The sequence below is a fragment of the Nannobrachium achirus genome (genome assembly GCF_963921795.1).
Source record: "Nannobrachium achirus genome assembly, chromosome: 9".
Classification (NCBI taxonomy): domain Eukaryota; kingdom Metazoa; phylum Chordata; class Actinopteri; order Myctophiformes; family Myctophidae; genus Nannobrachium; species Nannobrachium achirus.
This window is the reverse complement of record NC_137818.1, coordinates 16,788,798-16,808,572: the sequence shown is the minus strand read 5'-3', so window position 1 is coordinate 16,808,572 and position 19,775 is coordinate 16,788,798. Positions and strand designations below refer to the sequence as shown.

Here is a 19,775-nt window from a genome sequence, read left to right as displayed (position 1 = left end):
ATGTATCCATTCATTTATTTATGCATTCATTCATTCAATGATTCATTCATTCATTTATTCGTTCATGCATTAATTCAACAATTCATTCATGCATTCATTCAACGATTAATCCATCCATCCATCCATCCATCCATCCATCCATCCATCCATCCATTCCAACAGTGTCTTCCTCCAAGCCACTGCTGTGCTACTTCACCAACTGGGCCCAGTACAGAGCGGGTGTTGGCAGGTTCGTGCCAGGTGACATTGACCCTGACCTCTGCACCCACCTGATCTACGCCTTCTCCATCGTCAACCAGCACAACCAGCTGGACACCTATGAGTGGAACGACGAGGTTCTCTACAGGGACTTCAATGCACTCAAGCAGAGGTCAGTTTGTGTCCTTTTCATTTCCAAGACCCCCTATGGCTGTCAGGCAGACGCCTCTTAATGGTGCATTTATATAGCGCCTTTATCCAAGGCGCTTTATGTGCACTAGAAGCTGGGCCCGGCGACCTGGCCAACTCGGAACAATGTAAATAGGGAATGAATGCCCCGCCCTTTAATGCAAACCCCATTATACCTGTTTTCATAGGACCCGTTTTGACCATTTGTCTGCCTGTGTCCATTTTTGCCCATATATGGAGATATCTGTATCTGTCTGTCGGTGTCCATTTTATGTCCATATATGGAGATCACTGCAGTTATAGTTCTGGGTCCATTTTATGCCCATATATGCCCATATATGGAGATATCTGTCTATCTGCATCCATTTTATGCCCATATATGGAGATCTCTGTATCTGTCTGTCTGTGTCCCTTTTATGCCCGTATATGGAGATCTTTGTGATTCTGCATCCATTGTATGCCCATATATGCCATATATGGAGATATCTGTTTATCTGCGTCCATTTTATGCCCATATATGAGATTTCTGTCGCTTTTTCAAACAATCGTGGGTCGGGTCGGGTTGAGGCCGAGCACTGCACTACCTGCTGCGGTGGGGAACGCACGTGCCGAATTTGAAATAGGGAATGAATGCCCCACCCTTTAATGCAAACCCCATGAATGCCCCACCCTTTAATGCAAACCCCAATATACCTGTTGTCATAGGACCCGTTTTGACCATCTGTTTGTCTTTGTCCACTTATGCCCATATATGAAGATCTCTGCACACACAGTACCGGTTGCGGAAAACTCTGATGTCAGACTTTATGCCCATATCTGGAGAACGCGCGTGCCGGTGGGAAGAAGGGTTCTCGAGATACGCGGATTACATACATACATACACATTCACAGAGATTTTGTGTTGACTCATGTGGCGTACGTGATGTCAGAGCCTTTTATGAAGTGATGTCACAATGACTCAGCGCTTGCGCCGATTTCCTCCGGAACAGCCTGATGTCAACAATCAGCTCCGCATAAGGAGATTCCGAACGTTTCGCGCCGGTTTCGGAAAACCGCGAGTCGGGTCGGGTCGAGGCCTGGCACTGCACTCCGCGCGGCGGCGGGGAACGCGCGTGCCGAATCTGAAGCCGGTGGGACGAACGGTTCTCGAGATACGCGGATTACAAACAAACAAACAAACAGACAGAGATTTGTCGCATTTATAGATAGATTACATTCACACATTCACACACCCATTCATACACCAATGGCGGAGAAAACCATGCAAGACACCAACCTGCTCACCGGGAGAAACTAGGGGTTCAGAGTCTTGCTCAAGGACTCTTCAACACTAACTCTGGGGGAACCTGGGATCGATCTCTGTGTTCTAATGACGGTATCTCTACCCCTGAGCCACTGTCGCCCCTCTTGTCTCTATGGGGCTTTTAAGCCGTGACATCATTTTGTAGGCAGAGGAGAACTCTGCCCCCAGAGCATTTTCTGTCCCTCGCTATTTCAACAGATCCGAGACAAAAATAACGTCTAAAGTATAATTCTAACACTTTCCTTTCAACAACAAAGAGAAGAAAAATGTGTAAATAGTAAAAATAGTAAAAAGATTCACGGAAACTGGGGGCAGAAATTCTCCTCTGCCTACAAAATGATGTCATACTTAACAGCCCCATATCCTTTCAAGTGTAAATTTCTACAGCAGTGGTTTCTCAAACCTATTAGCTTAAGACCCAAAAGATGAATTAGGCGTTTGCCCGGGACCCAAACTAGTGAAAATAGCAGATCTACAAGCTCACAAGATCGACTATTCGTTCTTGTTCTGTGTCATTCATTGAATGTTTCCATGTCTATTTTGCAGCAACCCTGGGCTGAAAACTCTGCTGGCTGTTGGCGGCTGGAACTTTGGATCTACACAGTGAGTTCACAAGCATTGTGCTGTCAAGTGCTGCACGATGTATCGTTATCAAATTGTTATCTCGGTATGACCCTGTGCAATATCAGTATCGCAAAACACGCTGTCTAGTGCTGCACGATATATCGTTATCAAATTGTTATCTCGGTATGACCCTGTGCAATATCAGTATCGCAAAACACAAGGATATGGGCGATATATCACTCAAGTGATTTGCAGTGACTTTGACTTGTTGCATGTTCGTGTCAAGTCAAAAAAGTAGACACTTCAAAATAAGAGCGTACATACTAGGAAAGCATTCAAAATAAGAGTGAAACTGACTTTCAATTTATGTTTTTTTTTTCTTTCTTTTCTTTTTTTTGAAGAATGCTTAATTTTCCCTTTGCTACGCTTAGAATATCAAATAACACGTGGGAAGCCAATAGCACTTGAAACCAAGAGTGATGTTGACTCGTTGAATAATGCGTAGTTTTATCTTTTTTTTTTTTTTTTGGTAATATCATATATCGTATCAAAATATTTGGCATAAATACAGAGATATGAAATCAAATGTTGTCCATATCGTGCAGCTCTAGTGCAGTCCACGAGGCTGTTGAATAAACACTCTTCATCAAGCTGTCAATCAATACAACCTTAAACAGTTGATGTGTGATGCTGTGTGGTGCAGATTCAGCAGAATGGTGTCATCAACCGCCAGCCGGCAGACCTTCATCACGTCAGCCATCAACCTGTTGAGGCAGCATGGCTTTGATGGACTGGACCTGGACTGGGAGTACCCAGGGGCCCGAGGGAGCCCCCCGGAGGACAAACACAGGTTCACACTGCTCTGCCAGGTACTGTATAGCACTGGTTCCCAAACTGTGTTCTAATGTTCAACCTTAGTTTTCTCACTCAACAGTTAAACAAACTAACATACAGTATAATTGCATACAAAGCATCTGGACATTTGTTTTTTTGAAAATAAAAAGACTGCATCAAAAGTAATCAACAAACTAAGTAACGTAAATAAAATAATGTTAAATATTACCTATAACAAAGGCACAAACATTTTGGAAAATAGCTGATCTAGTGATCTTGCATATTTTCACTATACAGTATGTTTCTCTGGAACAGAGTCAGACTTGTAAGTGTAATGGCTCAACTTACAGTGCTTGTCGGCTGAATATAGCTAGCTCACAACGCACCAAAGAAACAACTTTGTAGATCTGACACCCAAGCATGAAATTACAAACTGGATCTCTTCTCAACTAGGCCTTCCATTTATTTTCCGTGAGACAGAAATGTTCTGTCTTAGTTTTAGTTGACAAAATGAACACTATGTCCCTGAAATCAAAGAGTTTTGAGAACCACTGCACTGTTACTATTATCAGGTGGACATTTTTGTAAAAAAAAAACATATTTTCTTCCCCCACAGACATACAGATTTCTTTTTGTCAGACGGAAATGTTCTGTCTTAGTTTTAGTTGACAAAATAAACACTATGTCCCTGAAATCAAAGAGTTTTGAGAACCACTGCGCTGTTACTATTATCAGGTGGACATTTTTGTAAAAAAAACATATTTTCTTCCCCCACAGACATACAAAATGAGTGGATAATAGTATTACTAGAAACACATTAAGAGCCTAGCCTTGAATGACTGTAATTGAGAGTGTACAAATGGAACACTCTTAAGGGGGTAGCTGGTACATTTGAGAACCACTAGTACTAGTTGGACTTTAATGTGCCATAGTGTCATAGTAAATAAGTGTTGTCCACGTACAGACATGTTGATGACTGACTATTATCAATTATCATTATGAGCCATTATTGTAACGTGTGTGTGTGTGTGTGTGTGTGTGTGTGTGTGTGTGTGTGTGTGTGTGTGTGTGTGTGTGTGTGTGTGTGTGTGTGTGGTGGGTGGGTGGGTGGGTGTAGGAGTTGCGCTCTGCCTTCGAGGAGGAAGTACGTCGGAATGGAAGGCCCAGACTGCTGCTCACAGCTGCAGTGGCTGCTGGGAAGGCAAACATCGACAACGGCTATGAGGTCGCTCAGATCGCTAGGTGAGTCCAAGGCCTTTTCACGAACACTCACTGTGTATCCCAAGTCCCAATGCTTTAAAAACCTACTTATAACAAAGTATAATTATAGTTGTATGCCTTCATAAATACTCAACAGGGGGCGATCTACAAGCTCACAACACTGCGATGTGACATGTTGTGAGCTTGTAGACCAGCAATCTTTGCCACAGTCATTATGACATGTCATAATGCGTTATGATTCATGTCACGCAGAATTATTATTGTGGGCTCGCCTGGAAGGCGAGCACACGTATGTTATCTTCATTATTGTGGGCTCGCCTGGAAGGCGAGCACACGTATGTTATCTTCATTATTGTGGGCTCGCCTGGAAGGCGAGCACACGTATGTTATCTTCATTATTGTGGGCTCGCCTGGAAGGCGAGCACACGTATGTTATCTTCATTATTTATCTATCAGTCAGTCAGTATCTCCTCAAAACTTTGGCGCGCTTCATCTCTTAAACGCTTACACCTTTCAACACCATTCAAATTTTTATGTGTTCAGCTTACTGAGGACAAGTGTGCGTGTATTTTTCTTTTTGAAATGTTTTGTAGAATAATTATAAAAAAATAAAAATGTTTAACTTTAAGCACCCAATGCATTTCCAATGGGTTTAGTGAGTGGGGACAGCGTGAGACAGAGGAAAGGGACCCATGTTTATATTAAGGCGCTGTGGCTGCAATATTCACACTTCAGATATGCTATTTATATCAATGCGTTCACACAGGTCTGCTCTCTGATTTGATCCAAATATCTAAGCTGTGTGATGTATAAAACTATAGTTATAGTTAAAACTATAAATAAATGTCCCTCTCCACTCTACTGATTACACAGCTGTGATCAAGAATCAAGTCCGGGCGATGGGATGTAAATCCCATAGCCATATATCCTAGAGCCCGCAGGGACAGTCAGCCATATTAGTGGTTGTTGTTGGTTGTCAGGGAGATATCAAAACCAATGCATTTCCAAGTCAGATCCACAAACACAATAAAAGCCATGCTCCACTCCTCAGTCTGGAGTGGCCACATAGAAGAACGCCTTGGTTAAAGACATAGTGGAGGACAGATGTGATCTGGGATTGTTAGCCTACAGTATATGCACTCAATATACTCCACTACAGTTGGAGTCCATTTGACAGTTGCTGGTTCCCAAACACAGAATCAAAAATGTAGATCTAGAACACATAGAATATGTACAGTACAGTAAGGTTCAGTAGAGTACAGTAAAAGTACAGTAAGGTTCAGTAGAGTACAGTAAAGTAAAGTAAGGTACAGAAAGGTACAGTACAGAAAGGTACAGTAGAGTACAGTACAGTAAGGTACAGTAAAGTACAATACAGTACAGTAAGGTACAGTAGAGTACAGTAAAGTACAGTAGAGTACAGTAAGGTACAGTAGAGTACAGTAAAGTACAGTATAGTAAGGTACAGTAGAGTACAGTACAGTAAGGTACAGTACGGCACAGTAGAGTACAGTACAGTATAGTACAGTAAGGTACAGTAGAGTACAGTAAAGTACAGTACAGTAAGGTACAGTACAGTAAGGTACAGTAGAGTACAGTAAAGTACAGTAAGGTACAGTACAGTAGAGTAAAGTACAGTACAGTAAGGTACAGTAAGTTACAGTAGAGTACAGTAAAGTACAGTAAGGTACAGCAGAGTACAGTAAAGTACAGTACTGTAAGGTACAGTACAGTACAGTAGTGTACAGTAAAGTACAGTAAAGTACAGTAACGTACAGCACAGTAAGGTACAGCAAGATACAGTAGTGTACAGTAAAGTACAGTACAGTAAAGTACAATACAGTACAGTAAGGTACAGTAGAGTACAGTAAAGTACAGTATAGTAAGGTACAGTAGAGTACAGTACAGTAAGTTACAGTACGGCATAGTAGAGTACAGTACAGTATAGTACAGTAAGGTACAGTAGAGTACAGTTAAGTACAGTACAGTAAGGTACAGTACAGTAAGGTACAGTACAGTACAGTAAGGTACAGTAGAGTACAGTAAAGTACAGTAAGTTACAGTAGAGTACAGTAAAGTACAGTAAGGTAAAGTACAGTAGAGTACAGTAAAGTACAGTAAGTTACAGTACAGTACAGTACAGTACAGTACAGTACAGTACAGTAAGGTGCAGTACAGTATAGTAAGGTACAGTACAATACTGTAGGGTACTGTACCTTACAGTACCTTAAAGTATCCTATTTGTTGGGTTGGAATCGAGCCCACACTGTTTCGAAGGAACAGTATTTCTAGTTTATTGTGGGCTCGCCTGGAAGGCGAGCACACGTATGTTATCTTCATTATTTATCTATCAGTCAGTCAGTCAGTCAGTCAGTATCTCCTCAAAACTTTGGCGCGCTTCATCTCTTAAACGCTTACACCTTTCAACACCATTCAAATTTTTATGTGTTCAGCTTACTGAGGACACGTGTGCTTGTACTTTTGGTTTTGAAATGTTTTGTAGTTTAATTATAAAAAAATAAAAATGTTTAACTTTAAGCACCCAATGCATTTCCAATGGGTTTAGTGAGTGGGGAGAGAGTGAGACAGAGGAAAGGGACCCATGTTTATATTAAGTCGCTGTGGCTGCAATATTCACACTTCAGATATGCTATTTATATCAATGCGTTCACACAGGTCTGCTGTCTGATTTGATCCAAATGTCTAAGCTGTGTGATGTATAAAACTATAGTTATAGTTAAAACTATAAATAAATGTCCCTCTCCACTCTACTGATTGACACAGCTGTGATTAAAGGCTTGGCTGTCATTGGCTGTTCTGTGGTGATGTAGCCTTACATAAGTCGGCCCTGCAGTGACAATGCGAAAGTCTCGGCAGAGACGTCTTAATGTAAGGCTAGTGGTGCTGCAAAGTAACCAAGTACATTTACTCAAGTATATACAAACAAGTACTTGTACCTACAATACAATTTTTAGGTACTTTTACTCTAATTTCCATTTTTGTTACTTATACTCTACTATAAATACAGCATTTGACAGCTTCAGTTACTTTTTATTTAGATTTTATTATTAATAATAATAATAATTATTAACACGCACGCACGCACGCACGCACACACGCACACACACACGCATACACACACACTGACACACAAACAACTGTTACTGTGTTACTGTGGAGACGTTTGCTTGTATTTGTCTTTGACACATGTTTTGTAGTGTTTTAGAAATTTAACTTAAAAAGAATAAGGTTCCCGGGCGATGGGCTTTACAGTATATATCCTAGAACCCGCAGGGGCACTCTGTGTGGTTGTTGTTGGTTGTCAGGGAGATATCACAACCAATGCATTTCCAAATCAGACGATCAACCGAAGTGGACCCACCTGGCAAAACCACACCCCAAACACTTTAAAAGCCATGAATTTCAGCCTGTCTGCATTTGAATCCTAGTATATCCCATATGCATTTGGATCAGCATGTCCCGTACTGTATACCAACTTTTACTTTACACTTTTGTTACTTATACTCCACTGCAATTGCATTTGGCAGCTTTAGTTACTTGTTACTTTGCAGATTTTATTATTAATACAAAACATACGGTAGATGAATCACGTAGAAGCTGATCTACAATGTGACATTGCGACATGTTGTGATCTTGTAGATCTGCTGTTTTTAAAAAGCTTGTCAATATTAGGACCATCTGCGTACTATTACTTTGATGTGGTTTGCTGGTTTGCAAAGTGTAGTTCAGGGACCCCTAGGACAGACACACACACACACACACACACACACACACACACACACACACACACACACACACACACACACACACACACACACACACACACACACACACACACACACACAGGTTCCCCATCTTTCTTCCCAGGCTTTAAACAGCCATAACTTCAGTTCCCAACATGCTACTGGTCTCGAACTTTTGTTGTTGGTTACCCGTCCACATTATATTTTAATTTTATTTTGATTTAATTGTCCATACCTTTAAAGGACCAGGTCACCTCTGGGACAACCAGATCTTATTTTATTGTTGTGTGGGACACGATCAACACAATCCTGTAATTTCTTGTGTTCAATCTGTGTTTTTAGATATTTTATTATTTCAGCATGCTACAACTGGTCATATGATGCTTTGTAGCATGATGTTGCATCATCTCATGCATCATATGATGCAAAATGCATCATATGACCAGTTGTAGCATACTGAAATACTAAAATATCTAAAAACACAGATTGAACACAAAAAATAACTCAACATTGTGTTGATCGTGTCCCCACACAACAATAAAATAAGATCTGGTTGTCCCAAAGGTGACCTGGTCCTTTAAGTTCATGTAATAACACTGCTTGTCTACATTGTATTTGCATTACCATTTTACGTCAGTAAAATGAAAGAGAGCATTGCCTGGGAACTTGACACTTTTACTATTATTGTTTTGGGTTGGAATCGAGCCCACACTGTTTCGAAGGAACAGTATTTCTAGTTTATTTATCTATCAGTCAGTCAGTATCTCCTCAAAACTTTGGCGCGCTTCATCTCTTAAACGCTTACACCTTTCAACACCATTCAAATTTTTATGTGTTCAGCTTACTGAGGACACGTGTGCTTGTATTTTTCGTTTTGAAATGTTTTGTAGTATAAATATAAAAAAATAAAAATGTTTAACTTTAAGCACCCAATGCATTTCCAATGGGTTTAGTGAGTGGGGACAGAGTGGAGAGAAGGATAATAGACCCATGTTTATGTTAAGGCGCTGTGGCTGCAGTGTTCACACTTCAGATATGCTATCTATATCATTGCGTTCACACAGGTCTGCTCTCTGATTTGATCCAAATGTCTAAGCTGTGTGATGTATAAAACTATAGTTATAGTTAAAACTATAAATAAATGTCCCTCTCCACTCTACTGATTACACAGCTGTGATCAAGAATCAAGTCCGGGCGATGGGATGTAAATCCCATAGCCATATATCCTAGAGCCCGCAGGGACAGTCAGCCATATTAGTGGTTGTTGTTGGTTGTCAGGGAGATATCAAAACCAATGCATTTCCAAGTCAGATCCACAAACACAATAAAAGCCATGCTCCACTCCTCAGTCTGGAGTGGCCACATAGAAGAACGCCTTGGTTATAGACATAGTAGAGGACAGATGTGATCTGGGATTGTTAGCCTACAGTATATGCACTCAATATACTCCACTACAGTTGGAGTCCATTTGACAGTTGCTGGTTCCCAAACACAGAATCAAAAATGTAGATCTAGAACACATAGAATATGTACAGTACAGTAAGGTTCAGTAGAGTACAGTAAAAGTACAGTAAGGTTCAGTAGAGTACAGTAAAGTACAGTAAGGTACAGAAAGGTACAGTACAGAAAGGTACAGTAGAGTACAGTACAGTAAGGTACAGTAAAGTACAATACAGTACAGTAAGGTACAGTAGAGTACAGTAAAGTACAATAAAGTACAGTAAAGTAGAATAAAGTACAGTAAGGTACAGTGGAGTACAGTAAAGTACAGTAGAGTACAGTAAAGTACAGTATAGTAAGGTACAGTAGAGTACAGTACAGTAAGGTACAGTACGGTACAGTAGAGTACAGTATAGTATAGTACAGTAAGGTACAGTACAGTACAGTAAGGTACAGTAGAGTACAGTACAGTAAGGTACAGTAGAGTACAGTAAAGTACAGTAAGTTACAGTAGAATACAGTAAAGTACAGTACAGTAGAGTACAGTAAAGTACAGTAGGTTACAGTACAGTACAGTACAGTACAGTACAGTAAGGTGCAGTACAGTATAGTAAGGTACAGTACAATACTGTAAGGTACTGTACCTTACAGTACCTTAAAGTATCCTATTTGTTGGGTTGGAAGCGAGCCCACACTGTTTCGAAGGAACAGTATTTCTAGTTGTGGGCTCGCCTGGAAGGCGAGCACACGTATGTTATCTTCATTATTTATAGTCAGTCAGTCAGTCAGTCAGTATCTCCTCAAAACTTTGGCGCGCTTCATCTCTTAAACGCTTACACCTTTCAACACCATTCAAATTTTTATGTGTTCAGCTTACTGAGGACACGTGTGCTTGTACTTTTGGTTTTGAAATGTTTTGTAGTTTAATTATAAAAAAATAAAAATGTTTAACTTTAAGCACCCAATGCATTTTCAATGGGTTTAGTGAGTGGAGACAGAGTGAGACATAGGAAAGGGACCCATGTTTATATTAAGTCGCTGTGGCTGCAATATTCACACTTCAGATATGCTATTTATATCAATGCGTTCACACAGGTCTGCTGTCTGATTTGATCCAAATGTCTAAGCTGTGTGATGTATAAAACTATAGTTATAGTTAAAACTATAAATAAATGTCCCTCTCCACTCTACTGATTGACACAGCTGTGATTAAAGGCTTGGCTGTCATTGGCTGTTCTGTGGTGATGTAGCCTTACATAAGTCGGCCCTGCAGTGACAATGCGAAAGTCTCGGCAGAGACGTCTTAATGTAAGGCTAGTGGTGCTGCAAAGTAACCAAGTACATTTACTCAAGTATATACAAACAAGTACTTGTACCTACAGTACAATTTTTAGGTACTTTTACTCTAATTTCCATTTTTGTTACTTATACTCTACTATAAATACAGCATTTGACAGCTTCAGTTACTTTTTATTTAGCAGATTTTATTATTAATAATTGTAGCGACGAAATCCCAATATTTGCCGCTACTGGTTGCCGATTAAAAAAGTATAGTCTAGACGTGTGTTGCGATAAAAAACTGATGTCCAAAGGTGTTCTTCAGAGTTGCAGAAAAAGCTTATTTATTTACTTTCAGAGTTAGACACTCACTCGTTCACTTTGTATAGTAATAAAGAAAATAACAAACAAAACGGCTGCACAACAGCCTTCACACCGCACAGTCAAAAGACTGTTTGTCTCAAAAACGACAACACCTGTCGCTCATTACGGGTGTCCCTAAGTAAACTCCACCTTGGCCTTGGCCTTGAACATGGGCGTTAACCTATAAGTGATGTCATAACCACGACACAATAAAGAAATCATAATATGGCTCTTACACACCAGCCCCTAATTGCTACTGGTACATGAAAAACAGAGCAATTCAAAACAAAATAAAAATAGAGCCATAAACACCAATAAACAAAGTACACAACCCATTTGTACTCATAACTGAGGCATTATTTCAATGCACAAAATGTCTTTAATCTGCTCCCTCACAAAGGAGACAGATTTTAGTCACGGGTCTTTCAATTACATTGGTCTTCGTTTGCAGACGAACTGAACGTACAAGACCTTTCTTATCAGGGAAGGTTTGCAGTACTCTTCCAAGTATCCAAGATCCTCTTGGTGCTGATGCATCGACCACTGCAACAACATCTCCAGTGATGAAACTTCTTCTTTCCCTTGTCCATTTCTGTCGCTCTTGAAGCAACGGTAGGTACTCGTGGATCCATCTTTTCCAAAAAAGATCAGCAATATATTGGCTCTGTCGCCATCTTCTCCTAGCATAGAGATCTTCTTTGTCAAAGAGTCCTGGAGGAAGAACTGGTTTTCCCTTTAACAGGAGCAGGTGGTTTGGCGTTAACGCCTCCAGGTCATTTGGGTCATCCGAAGGTCTGGTGATGGGGCGATCATTGAGCAAAGCTTCAACCTCGCACAACACTGTTTGAAAGCCTTCATCGTCCAGTGTTTGCTGTCGAAGCACAGAATTCAAGACCTTCCTGATCATCCGGATGATGCGTTCCCATACGCCACCGTAATGAGATGCAGCCGGTGGGTTGAAACTCCATTTGATTCCCTTTTGTGCCAGAGATCTTTCGATGTGAGTCTGGTCAAGAGACGCTAAGGCCTCTCTTAGCTCTCTTTCTGTTCCGACAAAGTTGGTACCGTTGTCGGATCTCATGTGAGAAACTTGTCCTCTCCTGCAAATGAATCTCCGGATAGCATGGATACAGGAGCTCGTATCGAGGGAGTAGGCCACCTCGAGATGAACGGCTCGGCTCGCCATGCACGTGAAGATTACACCGTAACGCTTCACGGTGCCACGTCCTCTCTTGATGTTGATGGGCCCGAAATAATCCACGCCCACGTTCGTGAACGGCGGGAGATCAGGAACTATCCTTTCAGTGGGCAAGTCTGCCATTTTTTGTTCAGCAGTCACTCCCCTGTGGAGTCTGCAAAACTTGCACTTTGCGGTGACCTTCCTCACTGCAGAGTTGGCTTTCGTGATCCAATATTTCTTCCTTACTGTAGAAAGTATATGATTCCTTCCTCCATGGCCCAGATGTTCATGGAAGTGCCGGAGGATAAGGTTGGAGATATGTTGGTCTTTAGATAAGATGAGGGGATGTTTTACATCTTCGGGCATTGCTGCTCTGTTCAGTCGACCCCCAACTCTCAGAAGACCTCCATCAAGGACTGGATCCAATTTATAGATGCTGCTGCTCTTCTGTATTTGTTTTCCAGAGGTTAATGCAGTGATTTCGCTGTCAAATCTCTGTTGCTGACAGAAAGAAATGATGGACCTCTCTGCTTCTGAGAGATCGTCCAGCGACAGCTTCTGGCTTCCCAATGAAGCTCTCACAGTGTGCATCTCCTTATGCACATCCAGTAAAGGTGATCCATTACCACCAGTACTTAGAAGCTGTAACTGCTTTCTTTTTCTGCTTAGGTTTAGCAGGACTTCCTTCAGCTTTAGGACCCACGCAACTGCAACCTTCAATCTCTGCCAGTCAGAGAAATAGGTTATAAGCTGGTAAGTAGCGTTCACAGCATCAACGACAGTTGCATTCACCACCAGATTCCTCTTAACCTCTGGGTCGTCAGTAGTGATGTTAACATCCACAGGAGCTTCTGGCCACCTTTCCTTAGGCTCCCACAGAAATGTTGGACTCTCAATCCATTTCTGTTTGACCAGGTCTTCTGCCTTCAATCCTCTTGAAGCATTGTCGGCAGGGTTTAGTGATGTGGGGATGTATCGCCACTGTGACACATCCGAGTGGTCCCGTATAGTGGTTACCCTGTTTGCCACAAACGTTTGGAACCTCTTATCCTCGTTTTTGATGTACTTAAGCACCGACGTGCTATCTGTCCAAAAGACAGATTTCCTCAGTGGAAGCTGTAGCTCTACCTGAAGCATTTTGTCCACTCTAACAGCAACAACGGCAGCTGTGAGTTCCAGGCGAGGGATGGTAACAGGCTTCAGTGGAGCCACCCTGGCTTTGCCAAACAGGAAAGCAATATGAACCGCCTTCTCTGTGTTCTCCATTCTGAGGTAGGTGACGGTACCATAAGCATATTCACTAGCATCGGAGAAGTGATGCAGTTGAGCAGTTGCAATACCTCCGAAACCATTGGGCTGGATGCACCGGCTGATCTTGAAATCTGCCACATTCTCAAGATCTGCTAGCCACTTGTTCCACTTGTGCTGGAAGGCTTTGGGTATTGCGTCATCCCAGTCACACTTCTGTCTACATAACTCCTGCAACAGCAGCTTGGCAGGGAGTATGAGAGGTGCTAGGAATCCTAACGGATCATAGACAGAACCGATGATGGACAACATGCCACGCTTGGTGTGGGGCTTCTCCTTTAGCTTCAGCTTGAACGTAAAGGTGTCCGTCTCGATGCACCACTGCAGACCTAAGGCCCTCTCCATAGGCAGCTTGTCTCTGTCCAGATCGAGTTCATGCAGGTTTTTCGATTTGTGTTGTTCTGGAATGCCTTGTAGCACTTTCCGGCTGTTACTGATCCACTTGGTGAGGTTGAACCCTCCTTTCTGGCAGACAGACATGAGGTCCGCAATCAGGACGACAGCCTCCTCGTCAGAGGGCAGGCTTTTCAGGAGGTCATCCATGTAGAAGTTCCGGTTAATGGTGTCAATCACTTCTACTGGAAAGCTGTCCTTGTTGTCCTCAGCAGTCTTTCTAAGAGCAAAGCATGCGCAGCTGGGTGATGATACTGCTCCAAATAAATGAACAGTCATGCGATGCTCTACAAGACTCTGCTTTAGATCCCCTTCAGGCCACCACAAGAATCTCAAGAAATCCTTGTGCTCTTCCGCCACCTTGACTTGGTGAAACATAGCCTCTATGTCTGCCATCACCGCCACAAATTCCTGTCTGAACCGCAGAAGGACTCCTACCAGGGAGTTGGTTAGGTTAGGGCCTTGCAGAAGTTGACTGTTGAGTGAGACCCCTTTAAACTCTGCTCCACAGTCAAACACCACTCGTAGCTTGCCCTTCCTAGGGTGATACACGCCGTGGTGGGGTATATACCACACCTTTCCTTCACATGGTTCCAACTGATGTTGAGGCACTTGCTCCGCATAACCTTTGTTGATGACGTCAGAGAGAAAGCTTGTGTACTCACTTCGAAAAGCTTCATTCCTCTGAAGCTTCCTTTCCAGGCCACGAATACGTTGCTTGGCAACGCTGATGTTATTTGGCAAGGTAACGTTTTCTGCTTTGAAGGGCAGCTTCATTTCGTAATGCCCATCTTGTAGCTGCACAGAGCTCTCCACCAGTTCCATATACTTCCTTTCCTCTCTTGACATCTCCTTTTGGTCTTTAGAGGTGTTTTCGTTAAAGTCGTGGTTGTACTGGTTAATAAGCAGTTCCTCCAACCTGTTAACGACTGTGCGATTAACAGTTACTGTGGGGCAGCCACTCCCGCTATGCTTGTCACTGCCTTGTAAAGGCCCATTGATTACCCACCCCAGTAGGGTTCTGACAGCATAGGGGCCATCTCCATGGCTGTTAATCACCTCCCACGGTTCCATTAACTTGGAGGCATTGGTGCCAATTAACAAGTCCACATTGGCAGCTATTCGAGGGATCCGGACACCTTGCAGGTAAGGCCACTTATTCAGCTCCACTTCACTGATCAGGTTGTCAGCAGACACAGGCATTTCCCTTTGGGTAAACACTTCAGGAAGTTCGTAAAACTGATTGCCAGTCCACTCTGAAACTTCCAGGCCCTTAATAATGCAGCTTGGCACAGACTTGCTATGACCCATAGTGCGCAAATGGATCTTAGTTCTTCGGCCTTCAGTGTTCAACCTGTTCACCAGATGTTTTGAACAGAAAGTACCTGTGCTTCCTGGATCCAGAAAAGCATAGGTCTGGACTACTTTGCTTCCCTTCGAGCATTTCACTTGAACGGGCAGAATGGGAAGAATGCCGTTACTGTTGCCAGCCCCTGTATGGCCACAAGTAGAGGAAGTAGTACAGATCTCAGACTTTACCTTATGCAGTTCAGTGTTATTTGACTTATCTCCAAAGCTCCCGAAGTCAATGTGCAAAATACTGGGATGTGTTTTGTTGCAGTGAGAGCAAGAAATGCGCCTTTTGCAATTCTTACTCAAGTGCCCTGTGCACAGGCAACTAAAACATAGGCCTTTCTCCTTTAGAAAGTCAAGTTTCTCTCTTTGAGCCTTCCTTCCCAGTTGTGGGCATTTATCCAATAGATGCTCACGTGAACAATAGAGACAGGATGTGGGAATACTCCTTGGGTTGAAGATACTTTTGCTTGGCTGTGGATCTGGTTTAGATTCATCCGCAACTTCCACATGAGTTGCAAAACTGTTTCTCTTGTACTGTGATTTAACAGGAAGTTGAGGTTTGGGTTTGAATGTTGCTTTGATCAGAGGTGTGTCTTGGATGTTACCAAAGACAGGATCGGAAGCAACTCTGACTTGCTGTTCAATAAATGTCACGATGTCTGTGAAATTAGCTCTTCGCTTTTGTTTGTCGACGATGTCACATGCTTTGACTCTCCACTGATCTCGGAGCTTGTATGGAAGTTTCTGTATGAGAGCTTTCATGCTTGCTGGTGTGTTTAGCTCTTCCAAATACTGTAGTTCCTCCATAGCATTTGAACATTCACGCAAGTAAAGTGCGTACGCTTGTAGACCTTTTACATCCTCTGATTTGACATTAGGCCAAGCCGTGATTTTGTCCATGTATGCTGCCGTTACTCTTAACGGGTTTCCAAAGTGTTCCTTTAGTAGCTCTTTGGCAGAAGCATAGCCTCTCTCAGCAGGCATATGGAGACAACTGCGTACCAGGTCTCTTGGCTGTCCCTTAGTAAACTGCTCAAGATAATACAAACAGTCGCCCCAATCATTTGCTTTTGCCTCCACACAGTGCTCAAATGCCTTTATGAATGCCTGGAAATGCAATGGATCGCCATCAAAATGTGGAATGTGTCTTTGTGGTAGGAACTGAGAGGTGTGTGATTGAACCAGGATTGCCATCATTTCATTTTGACCTTGTAATATATTGCATAGATCTCCTGAAGGTTGGTTATTGTTTGGAGATGATAGGTTTGCTTGAGGTAATTTTGGCCTTGTTAGGCGTGCAGCAGGATCCAGAGTTGATGTGCGAAATGGTTGTTTCTTTTGTTGAGGGTTGGGCTGATCCTTAGGAGCTGCTGGCTTATACTTGGGAAGCCCAGATTGTGGCTGTTGTGAGGACTGTTGTGTACCACCAGGAGGCACTGGTTTAGGTTTAGCACCTTTTTTGAAATAGGACTCCATGCCATCAGACTTCCTGCCAGTAACACTGCTGGCTTCTTTGAACACAGATATTTCTGCAGTATTGGCTGCTATTTGAGCATCCAGCTCCAATTTTTGCTTTTTCCTCCTCAAAATCTCAGCCTGCTCCAGCTGTGTTCTCCTTAGACTTAGAGCTTCAGCCTGTTCCTTCTGTGTTCTCTTTAAAACCTCAGCCTGTTCATCCTGGGTCCTCTTTATTAAAGCCTCCCCTTCCTCCTCCAAAGCATGCAGCTCTTTTAAAGCAGCAGCACGCGCCATGAGTGCAGCGTTTTCCGCCTCTGCTTTAATGCGTGCAGATGTAGTGGATGACACTTTGCTCGCTTTTGAACCAGTGGATTTTGCAGTTAGAACATTGGAAGGAACATTAGAAATGCTGTCATGGGGCTCCACAATAACTTCCTCCCCATTGTCACAGATATGGGGTTGAACAACAACCTCAGCATCATCGTCGCAAATGTGAGCTTCAACAACAACCTCATTACCAGCGGAAACCTTGATTGCAACCCCATCACTGTCAAAAACATCGGGATGGCTTTGAACAAAAAGAACCCTGTTCACATCATCAATAAATTCATCATAATTCAACATTTTTGCATTGTACCAGGTTGTGTGTTTAATTGCCTCAGTCTCAGGCAACAAACCCAACAACGTTTCATGTACACCTTTTGCTTCATTGTACACACCCATGAATTGGCAAAAATGACTTTGTACCACACGCTTTTCATAATTTTCATCATTTACCATGGCAAAAATGTTTTCCTTTAAAGTGGACAGCTTGTTCAACTTTGATTTGCGCTGCCTCTCCAAACCATCAATCTTGTCCAACAACGCTTTAGGCGTCATTGTGACAATGCGTTTACCCAGGGACGCAGCCCTATCACGGACCCCACCAGACTCAGGTTCAGGTTCAACCACATTGTCATTCTCATTTCGTGATTCTAAATCAGCGCTAGTCTGCGCGTCGTCGGCCGACATAATAAATAAATAAAGTCAATGCTCCGCCTCCGTGTCAATAGTCAGAAACGTGTCGATAGTCAGAACGCAAGTAGTAGTCCAAACAAAACGCCTTCACGCGCAATGTCCTTAAAGGCGCTTGTTACCAATGCATTGGGTTTAGTTTAGTTTAGTGTGCACACTTTTTTATTTCAATGGCCATTGATTTGAATCGGCGCTGCGCCGCTGCACCACCACTAACCGATTACATGTAGATCAGCGTAGACGATCGATCCTCCACCTCCACACCCGGTCCGCTCTGGTCCCGCTGCTCTCCGCTGGCCGTCACCCGACCACCCGATGCCGATGATATCCCCGCCGCCGGTAAGCGCACCAATAGCTCCCGGTCACAGAAACGCTGGCAGTCGTAGAAGATGATGATGATGATCGCTCGCCTTGTCCGCTGTGACTGTCCTCCTCGCTCCACTCCAAACGCCTCCACCACCAACGCAGCGGCCCGTGCGTGTCAAACAGAGCCGCCGCCGCTTGTTTAACTTGCTTCCCAATAAAACAAATAAACGCGCGGTGGTCCCGAGACAGTCTTTTGACTAAATGTAGCGACGAAATCCCAATATTTGCCGCTACTGGTTGCCGATTAAAAAAGTATAGTCTAGACGTGTGTTGCGATAAAAAACTGATGTCCAAAGGTGTTCTTCAGAGTTGCAGAAAAAGCTTATTTATTTACTTTCAGAGTTAGACACTCACTCGTTCACTTTGTATAGTAATAAAGAAAATAACAAACAAAACGGCTGCACAACAGCCTTCACACCGCACAGTCAAAAGACTGTTTGTCTCAAAAACGACAACACCTGTCGCTCATTACGGGTGTCCCTAAGTAAACTCCACCTTGGCCTTGGCCTTGAACATGGGCGTTAACCTATAAGTGATGTCATAACCACGACACAATAAAGAAATCATAATATGGCTCTTACAATAATAATAATTATTATTAACACGCACGCACGCACGCACGCACACACGCACACACACACACGCATACACACACACTGACACACAAACAACTGTTACTGTGTTACTGTGGAGACGTTTGCTTGTATTTGTCTTTGACACATGTTTTGTAGTGTTTTAGAAATTTAACTTAAAAAGAATAAGGTTCCCGGGCGATGGGCTTTACAGTATATATCCTAGAACCCGCAGGGGCACTCTGTGTGGTTGTTGTTGGTTGTCAGGGAGATATCACAACCAATGCATTTCCAAATCAGACGATCAACCGAAGTGGACCCACCTGGCAAAACCACACCCCAAACACTTTAAAAGCCATGAATTTCAGCCTGTCTGCATTTGAATCCTAGTATATCCCATATGCATTTGGATCAGCATGTCCCGTACTGTATACCAACTTTTACTTTACACTTTTGTTACTTATACTCCACTGCAATTGCATTTGGCAGCTTTAGTTACTTGTTACTTTGCAGATTTTATTATTAATACAAAACATACGGTAGATGAATCACGTAGAAGCTGATCTACAATGTGACATTGCGACATGTTGTGATCTTGTAGATCTGCTGTTTTTAAAAAGCTTGTCAATATTAGGACCATCTGCGTACTATTACTTTGATGTGGTTTGCTGGTTTGCAAAGTGTAGTTCAGGGACCCCTAGGACAGACACACACACACACACACACACACACACACACACACACACACACACACACACACACACACACACACACACACACACACACACACACACACACACACACACACAGGTTCCCCATCTTTCTTCCCAGGCTTTAAACAGCCATAACTTCAGTTCCCAACATGCTACTGGTCTCGAACTTTTGTTGTTGGTTACCCGTCCACATTACATTTTAATTTTATTTTGATTTAATTGTCCATACCTTTAAAGGACCAGGTCACCTCTGGGACAACC

At 42.7% G+C, this 19,775-nt stretch overlaps 1 protein-coding gene across 1 annotated transcript in view; it reads left to right on the top strand.

Annotated features, from left to right (window-relative positions):
* LOC308290672 (chitinase-3-like protein 1) overlaps nt 1-19,775 on the top strand; it is a gene marked incomplete at both ends in the record, with an annotated part of 35,426 nt that overhangs the window by 1,346 nt on the left and 14,305 nt on the right. The window contains 4 exons of the mRNA XM_080732583.1: nt 163-370; nt 2,237-2,293; nt 2,958-3,123; nt 4,206-4,330. Of these exons, the coding sequence (XP_080588709.1) occupies nt 163-370; nt 2,237-2,293; nt 2,958-3,123; nt 4,206-4,330 (556 nt within the window). The remainder of the gene's footprint in view (nt 1-162; nt 371-2,236; nt 2,294-2,957; nt 3,124-4,205; nt 4,331-19,775) is intronic.